The sequence below is a fragment of the Pseudophryne corroboree genome, chromosome 1 (assembly GCF_028390025.1).
Source record: "Pseudophryne corroboree isolate aPseCor3 chromosome 1, aPseCor3.hap2, whole genome shotgun sequence".
Classification (NCBI taxonomy): Eukaryota; Metazoa; Chordata; class Amphibia; order Anura; family Myobatrachidae; genus Pseudophryne; species Pseudophryne corroboree.
This window is the reverse complement of record NC_086444.1, coordinates 1,150,448,619-1,150,465,775: the sequence shown is the minus strand read 5'-3', so window position 1 is coordinate 1,150,465,775 and position 17,157 is coordinate 1,150,448,619. Positions and strand designations below refer to the sequence as shown.

Genomic DNA, 17,157 nt, shown 5'->3' with positions numbered 1-17,157 from the left:
ATTTCTGCCCAGCGCAGAATCCTGGTGGCTTCCGCCATTGCCACTCTGCTCCTTGTCCCGCCTTGGCGGTTTACATGAGCCATGGCTGTGACGTTGTCTGATTGAATCAGAACCGGTAGGTCGCGAAGAATATTCTCCGCTTGTCGTAGGTCGTTGTCTATGGTCCTCAATTCCAGTATGTTGATGTGTAGACAAGCCTCCTGGCTTGACCAGTGTCCCTGAAAATTCCTTCCTTGTGTGACTGCTCCCCATCCTCGGAGGCTCGCGTCCGTGGTCACCAGAACCCAGTCCTGAATGCCGAACCTGCGACCCTCTAGAAGGTGAGCACTCTGCAGCCACCACAGGAGAGACACCCTGGCCCTGGGGGACAAGGTTATTTTCTGATGTATTTGAAGGTGGGAGCCGGACCACTTGTCCAGAAGGTCCCACTGAAAAGTCCTCGCATGAACCCTGCCGAAGGGGATGGCCTTGTAGGTCGCCATTTTCCCCAGTACTCGAGTGCATTGATGGACTGACACTCTTTTCGGTTTTAACAGGTCTCTGACCATGTTCTGGAGTTCCTGGTCTTTTTTCATCGGGAGAAAAACACTCTTTTGTTCTGTGTCCAGAATCATGCCTAAGAAAGACAGCCGAGTCGTTGGAACCAACTGTGACTATGGTAGATTTAGAATCCAGCCATGTTGCTGTAGCACTCTCAGGGAGAGCGACACGCTTTTCTGCAACTGTTCCTTTGATCTCGCTTTTATCAGGAGATCGTCCAAGTACGGGATAATTGTGACTCCTTGCCTGCGCAGGAGCACCATCATTTCCGCCATTACCTTGGTGAACACCCTCGGGCCCGTGGAAAGCCCAAACTGCAACGTCTGAAACTGGTAATGACAGTCCTGTACAGCGAATCTCAGGTATGCCTGATGAGGAGGATATATGGGGACGTGAAGGTATGCATCCTTTATGTCTAGTGACACCATAAAATCCCCCCTTTCCAGGCTGGAGATAACTGCCCTCAGTGATTCCATCTTGAACTTGAACCTTTTTAAGTACAGGTTCAGGGATTTTAAAATTAGAATGGGTCTGACTGAGCCATCCGGTTTCGGGACCACAAACAGGGTTGAATAGTACCCTTTTCCCTGATGTATTAGGGGAACCTTGATAATCACTTGCTGTTGACACAGCTTTTGAATTGCAGCTAAAACTATCTCCCTCTCTGGGGGAGTAGCTGGTAAAGCCGATTTGAAGAACCGGCGAGGAGGCAAGTCTTCGAATTCCAGCTTGTAGCCTTGGGATACAATTTCCATCGCCCAAGGATCCACGTCAGACTGAACCCAGACGTGGCTGAAGAGTCCAAGACGTGCCCCCACCGGCGCGGACTCCCTCAGTGGAGCCCCAACATCATGCGGTGGATTTAGTAGAAGCCGGGGAGGACTTCTGTTCCTGGGAACTGGCCGTAGCAGGCATTCTTTTCCCTCTACCCGTACCTCTGGCGAGGAAGAAAGAGCCCCGACCTCTTCTGGACTTATGCGACCGAAAGGACTGCATCTGATACTATGGTGTTTTCTTTTGCTGTGGGGGAACATAAGGCAAAAAAGTAGATTTACCCGCAGTAGCTGTGGAAACTAGGTCCGCGAGACCTTCCCCAAATAAAACCTCACCCTTGTAAGGTAAAACTTCCATATGCCTCGGAGTCGGCATCACCCGTCCATTGGTGGGTCCACAGTGCTCGCCTAGTCGAGATCGCCATGGCGTTGGCCCTTGAACCTAGTAGCCCGACGTCTCTGTAGTGAACGGATACGCCATAAGAATTCTTTTGGGAATCTGCAGTTTTTTGTCTGGAGTTTCCCAAGCTTTTTCAAATAACGCGTTCAGCTCATGAGATGGGGGAAATGTTATCTCAGGTTACTTTTCCTTAAACATGTGTACCCTCGTGTCAGGGACAGAGGGGTCATCTGTGATATGCAAAACATCTTTTATTGCAATAATCATATAATGAATACTTTTGGCCACCCTTGGGTGTAACCTTGCATCATCGTAGTCGACACTGGAGTCAGAATCCGTGTCGGTATCAGTGTCTGCTATTTGGGATAGGGGACGTTTTTGAGTCCCTGAAGGGCCCTGTGACACCGTCAAAGCCATTGATTGACTCCCTGTATTATCCCTGGACTCTGCTTTGTCCAATCTCTTATATAATAAAGTCACAATTGCATTTAAAACATTCCACATGTCCAACCAATCAGGTGTCGGCTTTGCCGACGGAGACACCACATTCATCTGCTCCACCTCCTCCCTAGAAGAGCCTTCCGCTTCAGACATGCCGACACACGCGTACAGACACCCCCACACACACAGGGATTGTATTTATATGGAGACAGTTCCCCCAATAAGGCCCTTTGGAGAGACAGAGAGAGAGAGAGCGAGTATGCCAGCACACACCCAGCGCCAATGACACTGGAAACAAAATTCCCAGGTAAACAGCGCTTTTATATAATTATATAGATATATCTATACACTCACTGCGTCTTACAAGTGCCCCCACCCTCTTTTTTGCCCTCTGTCACCGTGTTCAGCAGGGGAGAGTCCGGGGAGCCAGCTTCTGCAGTGTGCTGTGGAGAAAATGGCGCTGGTTAGTGCTGTGGGATCAAGCTCCGCCCCCAGCGGCAGGTTTCAGTCCCGCTCAAATTTTTTATACTGGCGAGGGATTATGTAATATACTGCCTCCGCAGCCTATATACCTATATGAGCCAGTCATAGAGGTTTATTGCTGCCCAGTGCGCCCCCATCAGTGCCTGCAGTGTGTGTAGTGTGTGGGAGCAATGGCGCTCAGCGTTACCTCAGAGAAGATCTGAAGTCTTCTGCCGCCTTTGAAGTCTTCTTTCTTCTTATACTCACCCGGCTTCTATCTTCCGGCTCTGTGAGGAGGACGGCGGTGCGGCTCCGGGACGAATGGCGAGGGTGAGACCTGCGTTCCGACCCTCTGGAGCTAATGGTGTCCAGTGGCCTAAGAAGCAGAGCCTATCATTTAAGTAGGTCTGCTTCTCTCTCCTCAGTCCCACGATGCAGAGAGCCTGTTGCCAGCAGTGCTCCCTGAAAATTAAAAACCTAACAAAATTATTTTTCAGAGAAACTCAGGAGAGCTCCCCTGTAATGCACCCAGTTTCCTCTGGGCACAGGATCTAACTGAGGTCTGGAGGAGGGGCATAGAGGGAGGAGCCAGTGCACACCCATTCTAAAGTTCTTTATAGTGCCCATGTCTCCTGCGGAGCCTGTCTAAACCCCATGGTCCTTACGGAGTCCCCAGCATCCTCTAGGACGTAAGAGAAAGTTGTACAGAGAGTGAGGAAGGTGGTCCACTTGGGTAGGAGTGGGAGACTAAGAGAGGCCGAGCTGGTTCAGCAGCAGGAGAGTAAGGAGGCTGGGCCGGTTCAGGAGATAGTGTGTGGGACTGTTCATCAGGAGGAGAGTGAAGAGGGCAGGCCGGCTCAGCAAGAGGGGGGGGGAGAAGGATGGCATGATTCAGGCAGGAGGAGAGAGAGGAGGGCTGGTCTGGAAGAAAGTGAGGGAGAAGGATTGGCCTCTTCGAAATGAGGATAGGGGAAAGGAGGGATGGCTGGTTGGTTCAGCAGAAAGAGAGCAGGACGATTTGGTAAGAGGTTGGGCTTTAAGAGTTAAGGTAGAAGGGTGTAACGGTGAAGTAGGAGTCGAGAGAGAAGGGTGGGCCTCTTCGAAATGAAAAGAAGAGGGAGGACGGTGGGCAGGTGGAGAGGGAAGAGGGCGGGCTGGTTCAGCACGCGCTGAGGGAAGCATATTCAGCAGGAGGTGAAGGAGCAAGGCGGACCAGTTCAGAAGGAGGAGCGTCGACCTCTTATAAATGAGAAGGAGAAGGGCTGGCAGGCAAGAGGAAAGGGAAGAGGGCGGACCGGTTCGGCAGAAAGAGAGGGAGAAGTGTGAGTTGGTTCAAGCAGGAGGAGAGGGAGGAGGGTGAGCTGGTACAAGCAGTAGTAGAGGGAGGAGGGCAGGCTAGTTCAGCAGGAAGAGAAGGGTGGGCAAGTTCAGCAAGAGGAGCGGGGAGCAGTGCGAGTTGGTTCGGCAGGAGTAGAGGAGAGGAAGGAGGGTGGGCTGGTAAAGCAGCAGATGGGTGGAAAGAATTGACAGCAGGAAAGAGGGGACGTTGGTTAGGCAGCAAATTCAATAGTTTATTATAGATAATCCCCGGTGATCGTTTGCTGGAAACATCAACAAACATCAGGGGTTATATTTGTGAACTACTGTCTCACTCATTTTTCGAATGAGCAAATACGTAAATAACAGCAGTATATCATATCAGCAACATTACAGAATGAAAGACGTATTACCTACTTACACTGCTGTGATATTTAGCATGTGTGCGAACAAGTCAACATTGGATGCAAAAAATACATCAGTTTTGTGTGAGACTTTATTTCTTCACAGCTAGAACTTTTTCTGTCTAAATAAAGGATCAGAAATATCAAAACATAAAAAGTGAAGAACCGTTAGCAGATGTTCTAAGCGGAGAACGCTACACGCTGTTCCCTAAAAGTTGGAAAGTGCCATAAGAGACTAAATTTAGTTTTTAAATTAACTAAAAGAAAAATCATCCTAAAAAATGGGTTTACCTTAATTCAAACTCGGCAAAGAGAACATCAAAATGTCTGAGGGAGTCTTTCATTTTGTCCGTGTACATGTTCAGGTCTCGGAGGGCCTGGTCTCGGATAATGTTCCTGACTTCCTCAAGGCTTCTGGTTAGGTCCTTCGCTAGTGGCCTCATCGCCATGCTCTCTATTTCCCGGTTCATGATGATAGAACCAGCAGCCAAACACTGTAGGGAGAGAGGAGATTTAGCAGCAATGCTACAAGGTTACTTCCCAAGACCATTCCTCACATAGGGGCAGATGTACTAACCTTTAGAGAAAGATAAAGTGGAGAGAGATAACGTGCCAACCAAATCAGATCCTGTAATTTTTCAAATACAGCCTGTAAAGTGACAGTAAGGATCTGATTGGCTGGTACTTGCAATATGGAAAAGCTGCCCTTACACTAAAAACACTATTTACTTCTCAAGACTGGATTCAAGAAAATATTGCACTATGCCTATGCCTCACGTCCCGCTGCCAGCACTCGCAGCCCTAATAACCAATCACTGACCTCAATGTGGACAAGCATAATACAGACACAGCTGTTCACATTATGATTGTCACCCAGTTGGGTCAGTCATTTATACAGTACCTGACCCTAGTTTGTGTTATGAAATCTTATTATAATTACCTGAATCTAGATTGGTTTTTCTTTCTGCTGCGGCTTACTGGTTGGTACAGTATATTGCAGGCACTAGCCAGAACCCCATCTTCTCTAAGTATTTTTCTGGGGTTGCTCTGGCTCCGCATAGTACCACTCTTTTTGTACTAAATACGGGTCTGCTTTTATATTCTTGCCATTAGCATGAGCTCAGCTTTAATAATGGTCAAGCTCTTCTATAAAAACCACCCCTCTATTGTAATGACCCTGTCCTGCTCTGACCTGGCTCTATTTATACACTGCAACAGCCACATACTGTACAGCAACACCTGCCAGCAGCACATCAACCAGGACAACGCAAACTAACCCTGTGTTCTGGCACTGCTGAGCGCACCTATAGACCTTGCTCCAATGCGGATTTATCTCACTATATTTCTCTACCTATATTAGTTATCCTTTCATCTTCCAACACTGACCCTTGATTGGCTAAGTCGTTTATCCCCTTTCACCTCACTTTCCTGCCCGCTCCACCACCTGCTTCTTCTCTTCATATCGCTCATATTTACCACCTACTCCAAAGACCAACCCAACATCACTGGAAAGGCCTAAAGCCAGACCTGGCACGCACCAATTCATTCATTCTCTCCATTGCAACCTCTTAGACTTGCCTATGTGCAGAACATCCTCCCTGTTAACCACTGAACCACTGCTTACTACCCCATCTATCAGACTGCACACCCTCTTGTCTACTGTGGCATGGGTCCTGGCACCAAGAATTTGGTCACGTTTATTAAGCCCTGATTAGAGGCGTGGACGGGAGTGTGGGCACATTTCAGGCCTGTTCTCTGACTGAGCACAGCCCAGTTGCAGTGCTCCATGAGATAAGGAAGGCATATTATGTCTCCTTTATGACCAAAACTCATTCTCAGTTAGGTGTGTAGAATATAAATATCATTTATAAAATAAGCACAGTCATGAATCCATCTGTCTGAAAGAGGAGAGCCGGCATAGCAGTATTCTCAATAATGGCTTGCAAGCCATTCAGACATTGAGAGAATGGAGCCATGTACACTGGTGGTGATTACACCACAGCCTGTATATAGCCACCATTGTCGCCCTACAATCGTTACACCCTGTGTTACCCCATAAAGGTGTGCAGAACTTGTCTGCGTGCACCTGTATAAAAGCATGTCACACCAGTATGTCTGCAGCCACATAAAGCACATTGCACTAGCCTACACACACATAAAAGGGCGCAACATAAACCTGTGTAATCCCACATAACAACGTGTCCCATCAGCACACCACAACATGCCATGGAGGCTCAACAATAAGACACATGCCCGGAGTACAAATTACTACACAGATGTCACAAAGCGTACAAGATATCAAATTATGAGGCGCTCTCTGCCCCCATCCTGTAACCTGGTGAAACCATTCCTCACATGCTGCATTACTGCAGACATTAACCTCCACCTGCGACATCCAATAATTAAGCAGGCCAGAAATTATTAATATTGATTCACAAATGAAGTACACGTCCATTTGAAATGCAGTCTATAGACAGTCTGAGGAGGCATTATGTAGTCTTCGGATCTCAGCAACGTCCCTGGTGCCTGGTGGGCCTATAGACTGCTTTCACAAATGTTGATTCAGCCCACAAAATGGCTGTCTACACTGTGTAGGTAATGTGTGTGAACTTCCATCCAGACTATGGGGGAATTCAATTCATTGCAAGTTTGTTAAGCTCTGGGGATGAGTGCCCGGAGCTACCCGATTGCCTGAGCTGTAAACCCGCCACTAGCAGATATCTGCTCACACCCTCCTGAGGTGCAAGCTGAAATCCACGCTATATAGTGGCTCGTGGCTAGTTGCGGTGTTACCACCTGCAGTAACCTCATCACGCCCTGCACTTATATCGGAAAATGCAGCTTACCCTGACTAAGCCCTGGGCATTAGTCGCGGTAAACTGTATCTGTTAACTCAAGTGGGTTTACACAGCCCAGGTAAGGGAATAGCTATGGGCACTCATCCCAGGAGCATCAAACTGGCATTTAATTGAATCCCTTCCCCACCCTTCACCTCTATTATACGTAAAAAAAAAAAAAAAATAATAGATGGTAAAAACTTCCATCACAAAGAAATTAAACTGGAAATACATTTATAAAAACACTGTTCTGCAGGCTACTGTAGCTAGGGTGGTTTGGTCCCTAACAACCAGATTCTATCATTCACCCAGAACAATTTAGAAATGGATCGCTATTGGTTGCTAAGGGTATTACTGCAGCACTAGCTGTAGAAGAATATCAGATTAAAAAACACTTTTCAGCAAAGTAAATTAAAAGCGCATCTGGAGATTTGAGAATCCTGAGACAGACCGTATTTGTTTTATTTTGTTCTTAAAAATGAACTGTCCAGTAACTGCAATAGTACGCGTAAAATTAGTCTCATCTTTCTTATGTGAAATAGATCGCTACAGGCAGTAAAACATCAACGTCTCCTGTTTGAAATTACTGGGGGGGAAAATATGACATCGGAATGGAACACATGAATAATTTATTTCTATTGTTTACTGTCAAGGTAAACTGTATTTCTTGTAACTTTATTCATTTAGAAATGCCTGCTTAAAATCATGAATTCGTAAAAACAAAGCGCATTTTTTTTTATAAAAAAAAAAAACTTTAACACTCATAAGATATTTTTTTTTTCTGTTCAGCATAAAAAAAAAAAGAGAACACTTTGAACTCTTCATATATTTCATCCTAATATATTTAAGAGAAAACCATAAATCAATATCAAGTTATTAAAAGAAAATAAAAAAAAATGCTAGCTCTCTTTCTCGGACCAGTCACTCAAACTTCCATACTGTGCACATATACGCCAGAAATATGAGTAAGTTGCACATACAGTATAATAAGATGTTCTCTTACCTCCGCCCCAAACCAGAGCTGTCCAGCGAGATTATCATGACGGATTTCTTCGGGAAACTTCACACAAAAATCTCGGTTAGCTCGCTCATGCTGAATGCACTCTTCCATAATCTGGTTTATGATGTTTAAGACATTATCCTAAAGACACAGGGAAACAAAATGCACAAAGTTGATGAAAAAAAAAGACTTCGATGTTCACCTTACATTTTAATAGATTAAACCCCTCAGTGCCACAGCCGCCATCTTGGCCATGACCGTGTATACAATGTCTAAAATATCCCGACAGCCGACCTCTTCATCGCATCCCGAATGGAATCACAGATGTAAAGTGCTTAAGGTACTCGGTAGTTAATGGGGAATATGAATTATTACGGGGAACATGTATAAAGAATTGATAACTGTTAGCTACATTTGTTGTAACATTTTTATACCCTATTTGTGATCTGGGATGGATCATTTTGTCCTTGTATAGGATATGTGAAAATGTTGCTTGTAAAAATAATGATATTTCTATTCTTTTTTTGCCTCTCAGTGAAGATGAGAAGTATTTAACATGTAAAACACAAATCAAATAAGGAAAACCCCAATTACACATAAAAAAATTAAATCTAATTAAAAAGTCTACTAACCACTTAGACCCCTATTAGTAATTGTACTAATAAACCAAAACATTACCAACAACGTCACCACTACCTAGCTTATAGAAAATGCAGAAAATAAATACATGCAGTCCAGTAGTGTACCACTAGAGGGCAGCATGAAATTACCTATGCAAAAAGGTAAAACATGACTAAATGCTTGTATTGCATGGTCAGTACGCACTCTCAGTGGCCACTTAATCAGGAGCCTATTACCACTACTGTGCAGCCAGAATTCTTCATGGCTTGTATACAGCAAGGTGCAGGAAACATTCCTTAGAGATTCTGGAGCAAGGTGACGCGATGGCATCACGACTGCACATTAATGCAGTGATCTCCCATTCCACTGGGACCTGGTGACTGTGTAGGCTACTGGAGTAGACTGAGCTCACTGTAATGTTTGTGGATCCAGCTTGAGATGACGTGCTGTGTGACATGGCGTGTTATCCTGCTGGAAGGAGCCATAAGGAGAAGATGGGCAGATTGTGGCCATAAAGGGATGCAAATGGTCAGTAACTAAACACAGGTAGGCCTTGGCAAATAAACAACGCTCAATTGGTATTAAATTTGTGTCAAGAAAACATACCCAACACCAATAAACCACCACTTGCCTGAACTATTAACATGCAAGAAAGGATGGATCCATGGATGCTTATTGCTGGTCCTGACATCTGAAAATTGCAGCAGACCAGGCAATCTTTTACCAATGAACTGTCCAGTGTCGCTGATATACGGTCACAGTTCTGTCCATTTCAGCCAGTCTAGCCAGTGTCGCTGAGCTACTGTCACCTTTCTGTCCATTTCAGCCAGTCTGGCCAGTGTCGCTGATATACGGTCACCGTTCTGTCCATTTCAGCCAGTCTAGCCAGTGTCGCTGAGCTACTGTCACCTATCTGTCCATTTCAGCCAGCCTGGCCAGTGTCGCTGAGCTACTGTCACCTTTCTGTCCATTTCAGCCAGTCTGGCCAGTGTCGCTGATATACGGTCACCGTTCTGTCCATTTCAGCCAGTCTGGCCAGTGTCGCTGATATACGGTCACCGTTCTGTCCATTTCAGCCAGTCTGGCCAGTGTCGCTGAGCTACTGTCACCTTTCTGTCCATTTCAGCCAGTGTCGCTGAGCTACTGTCACCTTTCTGTCCATTTCAGCCAGTCTGGCCAGTGTCGCTGAGCTACTGTCAACTTTCCGTCCTTTTCAGCCAGTCTGGCCAGTGTCATTGAGCTACTGTCACCTGTCAATTTCAGCCAGTCTGGCCAGTGTCGCTGAGCTATTGTTACTGTTCTGTCTATTTCAGCCAGTCTGGCCAGTGTAATTGAGCTACTGTCACCTGTCACTTTCAGCAGGTCTGGCCAGTGTTGCTGAGCTACTGTCACTGTTCTGTCTGTTTCAACCAGTCTGGCCATTCGCCTTAGACCTCTCATTAGCTAAGCATTATATCCCACAGAACGGACGCTCACTGGCTGTTTCTTGATCTGAGCACCATTCTAAGAAAACTCAAGAGAAAATACCATCTTTCCATGTTCTAGTCATGTATAGATGTGCCCTACTACACCTAATCCTCTTTGTGCCATATGGCATGACTGCTGACCCAGTTCCCATACTGTACACTCTCAGTTTTGCCTCTTAAAGGGCCCACACATCAGGGGAGTATTGGGCAAATCCCCAATCTGCTGAAGCCCAGGTCATGGGATTGGGGAAATCCTCAATACGCCTATTCCGACAAAAAAAAAAAAAGTGTTCTGGGTTGGCGCGTCTGAGGTTTACAGTGCAATTAATAAAAATAAAAAAATTGTTGACTTTGGTGTTCTCAATGATTTATCAGAAACATTTGTTCGTTATCTGTACAGCTGTAATATTATAAGCACACTTTCTAGTGCTATATGCTATACACCAGGCATAATTGGAAAGTGCAGGTATAAATACAAACAAATCGAAAGCAGTAAAAAACAGAGGACATTAACTCCCCTAACTGCAGTTTTCCCCATCAAAACAGATCAGTGTTATCTTTATTTTAATGACATGTAATTAAGGCTGTATCACATGGTCCAGTTGGAAATGAAGGCTGCTTATTAGCAGTTGGATCTAACTATTGTCCTTTACTCTAACTAAACGTTGTCTAGGGCCATTTTGGAACAAAACACAGAGATAAATTAGGACACAGGCACTTCTGCTGCCCAGGAACCAGGGAATAGACATGTTTACCACAGAATGACTAGAAGCTTGTGACAGCCACTTATACCCCTTTTACACTCGCATGAAAATCCCGGGATATTGCACGTGAACGCGCATCATCCCGGGATTTCTGTCAGTGTAAAAGGGTACAGGGACAATTTCCCGGGTCGAGCATCCCGGGATTTCATCCCAGGTCTAAAGCAGGGTTGGTCCCGGGACCGTCCCGGGAAGCTGGGTAGTGTGAAAGGGTCCGTCCCGGGATTCACTATCCCGGGACTGTTAAAAGGACTCGGATTGGAGCTTTCTTGGGCTCAGAAAAGCTGATGTCATCTTTTCTGAGCCCAAGGCCATTTCTAATGACATACTTATGCATTTGCAGGGATATCCCGGGATCAGTGTAAATGGGGCTGTCCCGGGTCGATCCCAGGTCTTAGTGCAGTGTGAAAGGGGTCAGTCCCGGGAAGCATCCCGGGAGTAACCCGGGAGTGCGAGTGTAAAAGGGGTTTTACTGACCCAGCGTCAGTGACTAAGCCCACTCTACACTTGGGTAATAAGAACTTTAAACGGTTATCGCTCTTCACGAATGAAGTGTCTCATTTGTGGAAAGTACTAGGCATATGATTTGGGAAAACAGATCAAATAACTTTTACTAAAGGGCTTATTTAATATAATTATGCACTGCACAAAAATGAGCTACTAAACACTTCAGTGCTAAGGATGAGTGGGACTCTTATAACTAATGAGAAATTGCACCAAATAATTAAAAAATATAATCACCAGATCATTACCTGTATTAATTGCCGGTAGAGGTCAGAGAGAAGGTGGAAGTGTTGCCCAATGATGTCACATAGTATCATGACGCTCAGTCACTACACAACACGGGAGGCAGTCAATTGACCACCTGTCAGGATCCCACCTGTCAGGAAACCGACGCCGGAATCCCAACACCAGCTGAACTACCGGCGGTCGGAGTCCTGACCGCCAGCTGGTTACCCCTCTTGGGTGGTGGTCCACGCCACCACCTGGAGGGGAACAGAAACTTCTTCGGTCAACACCGGGCCCAAAGCCTGGCAAGCGCAGCGAGCAAGCAAGGGGAAACGCTGCGCTCGCAGACAGGATCCTGGCTGTCGGGCTCCCAGCATCTGTCTCCTGACCACCGGGATCTAGTACTGATCCCCACTACACAAATATATACAGATCTAGGTAATGCGGGAATGTACTAGAAATGCCCGAATCCCTCATCCTAGCACCAATACAATCAGAAGGCATCATTGTATGAAACGGGGGAAATCGATTCCTTCAAATGAGGTGGTTCCATACAAGTTATTATTTGGAGATACTGTGTGAGCTGCAAGCAATGACTCCCTACTGTATACTGTAGACATTACTAATGATCTCCTCTGTCCTGGCTTCATTAAACTCAGGGGCACCCTAATATGAATCAGGCGAGTCCCCACTTTATATGATGCGGCCCCTTAGTTATTGTTTAGTGAGGACTCATGAACACCAGATAATACCATCCTGCACTACAGAAAAACTATGGATGGGTAGGGCACTAAAAGTGCCTGACCTCACCCATCTTGGCACTTAGAAACTAGGGGGATCCCTCATTTGAAATAATTTTAGTGCCCCTTATACAAGAACACGCAGACTACAACAAGTGTTAAGAAGTCCAGCGATTAGGGTGTTATAGTGCCCAGTCCTTCCCCATCCTGACTTCAAAAAACTTTTTGGGGTAATCTCATTTGATGTAGTAGGTTGTCTCATTTTCAAAAAGGTATGGCATTGTTGGGTTAGCGTCTCATTCATAAACATTTTATGACTCCTACACAAAGCAAACTACAGAAAACGTATTCATTTTTCAGATGCAAATTTTATTTATTTATTAAAAAAAAAAAAAGTGTAGTTTCCTGCTTTTTGCAGTTTTGGAAAGGTGGGCTGAAGATAAAGCAAGAACTAGAGGAGTATCGGTATTAATGTATTATTTTTTAAAAAAAATTGCTTTTTAGTTAAAAACAACAAAGTATAATTAAGGTCATTTCGGTTCCCAAACTCTGTCCTATACGCACCCTAGCTGTCCCAGTTTTAAGGATATCAATGTTTGTGCACAGATGACTAAAACCCCTTTCACACCAAAATCCCGGGTAAGACCCCTTGCACACTGTGGCTCCGACCCGGGTTATTCCAGAGTTGGAGCACTTTACAATGTACACAGGTGAAGTGCTACTTATTCTGCCTGCGCTTGGAGATGACTTTGTGGATATGGCTCTTCCTATACTGTGTATAGACTGTAAGCTTGCGAGTAGGGCCTTCCTACCGCTAAGTTTGTCTCATCACTGTTTCCAATTGTAAAGCGCAATAGAATATGCTGCTATATAAGAAAGTGTAAATAAATAAATATGACCCAGGTTGTACCATTCACACTGCCCCTTTACACGGGTCGATCCAGTGTCCAAACCAGGCCGCTGCTACTGCGGTAGTATTGGCAGGTCACTCGACTTTTATTTTTTATTTGGGAAGGTGTCGGCCTTTCACACCGAGCCACAACCTGGGTTAACCAGAGTCACAGCAGCGGTGTGAGGGGAGGGGGGGGGGGGGGGGGGTATTAATTGATATCTCAGTTGGTTTGATTATACCATTCGTGCACAAACATGGATATCCGTTAAACCCGGACTGTGAAGGGACCTAGAGGACAGAGTTTGGGAAACTCTGATTTAAGAAGTTACTGATATTGAATGTGGAGAAAATGGACTCAAAGGGGGAGATTCAAATGTTTGTAATGTCGGTTGGGTGTCTGTTTTTTCTGCTCTATTAGATAGGGGAAAAAAGACTCCCAACTGACTTGCAAACATTTGAATCTCCCCCCAAAGAGGTGAGAAAAGTCTGGACATTGAAAGGGTTAACCCATAAAAACAAATCAGATTTTAGCTGTCATTTTCAAGTGAAGTAAAAAAAAGAAAAAAAGAAAAAAAAGAAAGAAACCCTCTTATTGGGTAACCGTACATCTGTGTCAAAGTCACCAATTGGTGGTGATATTTAGCCTTGTTTTGTAACTGCAATTGAATAAAAAAAGAAAAAGAAAAAAAAAAAGATAGAAATGATCTAAATTAGTGGTTCTCAACCTCAACCCTAAATGTTGGCCAGCAGGTCATGTTTTGAGGATTTCCGTCTGTGAAAGCAAATGGAATAATTCCTGACCTGTGAATGATCAAAGGAATCCAGAAAACATGACGTGTTGGTGGTACTTCAGGGCAAGCGCTGTGATTCCCTCTAAGTGATAAATCCAGACGCTCACTACCAGCAATACAAACAGATGAGTCCTTTTGATTTATCCCCCACTAATGAAAACTTTGTTATATTTTGAATAACACAGAATGCCAAACCCTTTGCCTTCTGGGCATGCCAAAAGCCTGTGCGGCACGTATAAAAGAAGAAAAGCAATCTGGCAAATACAATATGTAATCATTTTTGAGGAACAACATAGTAGAGTGCATCAATAATCGCACAATTCATGCACTTTACGGCCTGTCTCGTCAGCAATATATTCCTTCAATAGCCGCCTGACTGTCACCGTAAATCTAGCAGTGCTAGGAGTTAAGAATTTTTTAAATAACCAACTTTGTGTGTAAATTTTCACTGGGATGGAGTTGGGGGGGAGAATAAATCAGACCGGCTACAACAGCTGAAGACCCATTTCCTGCATTTACTGACTAATATAAAGATTTATCATGTGTAGCTGGGAGAAATGCTAATTCCGGGTATATTTAGCGATCCGTCCCCTGTATCTCATGTCTGCGATGCAGGGCAGGAGATTTATGGCTATTGCAGGCATTGCAGAAAGACTGTAGGAAGGCGCAGGGCTCACGTTGCAGGGAACAGCAGAACATTCTACAGCTCATTAGGCGGATGAGTTCACGGTTAAAGATTTTCCCACGTAATTAGTGCTCATTACAAATCACAATGACAATCATTACATTCAAAAGTTACCAAAGTACGTCATGGTGGAAAAACATGACACAAAGGCAGCAAATCTGACTGTGCGCTTTTGTTTTTAGGTCTAATTAATGTACAGGACAATTACGATGGCTGCTAAGCTGATAACCGGGAACGGAATAAAACGGCGCAGTTTCCATGGCAGAAAAAGAAAGTTAGGAGACAAGCAGCTCGTACGCTGCAGCTCAAAGAATCCTAAATGAAATAAAGTGCTCAGTCACAGAATTTTTGCTTTCTACAATGCTAAAATGATATATGATCCGTACGGGAGATTCTACTAAGGGTTTATTTTTCCAATTTATATTCAGTCAAAATTGTAAATTTAAAGATACACTGCTTACATGGTAAGTTCTGCGTTGTTATACCTTACCGACTTCCTTCCAAACGAGCACGCAGTGTGACCAGTACATAGCGCACATTGGAAAATTATTTAATAGAGAACCAACAGCGCTGGTAAAATGGAGACGTCATTAAAACCCCAAAGAGCACATTTTTGACTAGAAACCAGGTTTACTCCCAACCCATTTGTCAAAGTCAGAAAAATATCCCTATACACGCTGCCATATTTGCACCTCACGCTGGTCCGCGCTGCGCATGCGTGCGCTTTCCCGTGATAGCGCATACCCGCTGATGCGTGCACCCGCTCGCATCGGTATGCGTATTTACGGTAAAGAGTATGTAGTCGTAGCGTGCGACCCAATCGTTACATATTTCCACAATTAACGTAGTTTATAGATCATGGTCCCTTTGATAGATTCTGAAAGTTTGGTTAATATAGAATGTCCCTGAACGGAGGAATCCCTCTTTGTATTGTAGGAAGGGTCTAACAGGAGTCATACAGTAGTGTTTGGTACCCATCGGAAGAGTATTTAAATAGCAATATTCCGGTGTTGGTTTGGAGCGTATTAATCGCTCGTGCGAATAGTTATGGACATAAGAAGTTTATGTCCATTACTATTATTTACTCTTACTCAGGTATGCGGCGGGAAACCTAGTTTCCCACCCACCTGAGCTGTTTGAAATCGTCACAGCCCACCTGTATGAATCACCCTATGACCTTTTGTTATAATGCGAAGCCGAATTCCTGCGTCCAATGGACAATGAGGTTGTAGGGACCATTAGATTGCATTGTGTGAGTAGCATAAAAGACGGGCCTGTGGCATCCAGCTTTCACTTCTCATCAAACGGTTCTCATTGCTGATAATCGGGAAGCTGGATGTCCAGAGGCGCATGCGATCGTTTCCCCTTGTGCGTAAGTTTTTCTCCGTGATCATATTGTCTTACTGTGAGCCATTTCTCTCATCTCTACCTCCCTCTCTCTCTCTACTCTTTCTCTCGTATCTCCCCTTGACTAGTATTGTATTGTATTGTATTAGATTGGTATTATATTGTATTTCTAGTGTAGCTATTTTGGTTAGGAAGTCTCTGTTATATTGTAGTGTATCATTTGTACTGTGATTCCTTTTTGCAAGTATATTAGTTATAATACATATAATAGGCTTTGGACCCTAAACAAGTATCTGTGTATTTCTTATAGTGTTAAGTGTTCACTTGAGCGTCGGTGACTCTCAAGCAGCTTTGTAGTTAATCAGGTTACACCAGGTTGCACTTACACCCTGTCTCAACACTAAGGTATACTGTGTATTTCATTGTTAAAAATATAGATATAAAGGTATAGCGTTGTGAGCGTCTGCGCCGCTGGTGATCTCCTCGTGGTCTCGAGCGTCTGCTACGCCATAGCGAATCATTACGTTAGTCAACAGCCAATAGCGTGCCTGCCTGTGATCTCTGGGCCGTGAGCGAACGTGACGCTTGAGCGTCTCGCCTACGGCTGAGCGATCGTTACGCAACTAGCGTACCCTTACGGTACTTCTTAAGTAAACAGCGTACAGTGTTCTTAGACCTCATAAAGGGTTGTTTATACGATAAAGGAATCCAGCTTTATCAATTGGGGGCCGTCCAGTCCTTCACATATCTGCACTAGGTAGATCAGCAGACATTATCCCTCAGCAAAGGGCGGGAGGTTGTCTCGCAGTGCTGACGGGATAAGCGTCTGCTTTGCTTAGATAAAGAGTGCTGAAGGAATCCGGGAACCGGAGGTAAGAACAAAACGCTCGTGTCTTTTAAAACTGTATTTTTCTTCTGCTTTACGTATACATCTGTATTTCCTTTTCATTT

At 44.7% G+C, this 17,157-nt stretch overlaps 1 protein-coding gene across 2 annotated transcripts in view; it reads right to left on the bottom strand.

The window, feature by feature from the left end:
- Positions 1 to 17,157, bottom strand: part of ZFYVE28 (zinc finger FYVE-type containing 28) — a 270,674-nt gene that overhangs the window by 103,597 nt on the left and 149,920 nt on the right. For both annotated transcript variants that reach the window (XM_063924675.1, XM_063924685.1), the window contains exons 3-4: positions 8,178 to 8,315; positions 4,629 to 4,831 (exon numbers count right to left, since the gene is read on the bottom strand). In XM_063924675.1, coding sequence (XP_063780745.1) covers positions 4,629 to 4,831; positions 8,178 to 8,315 — 341 coding nt within the window. The remainder of the gene's footprint in view (positions 1 to 4,628; positions 4,832 to 8,177; positions 8,316 to 17,157) is intronic.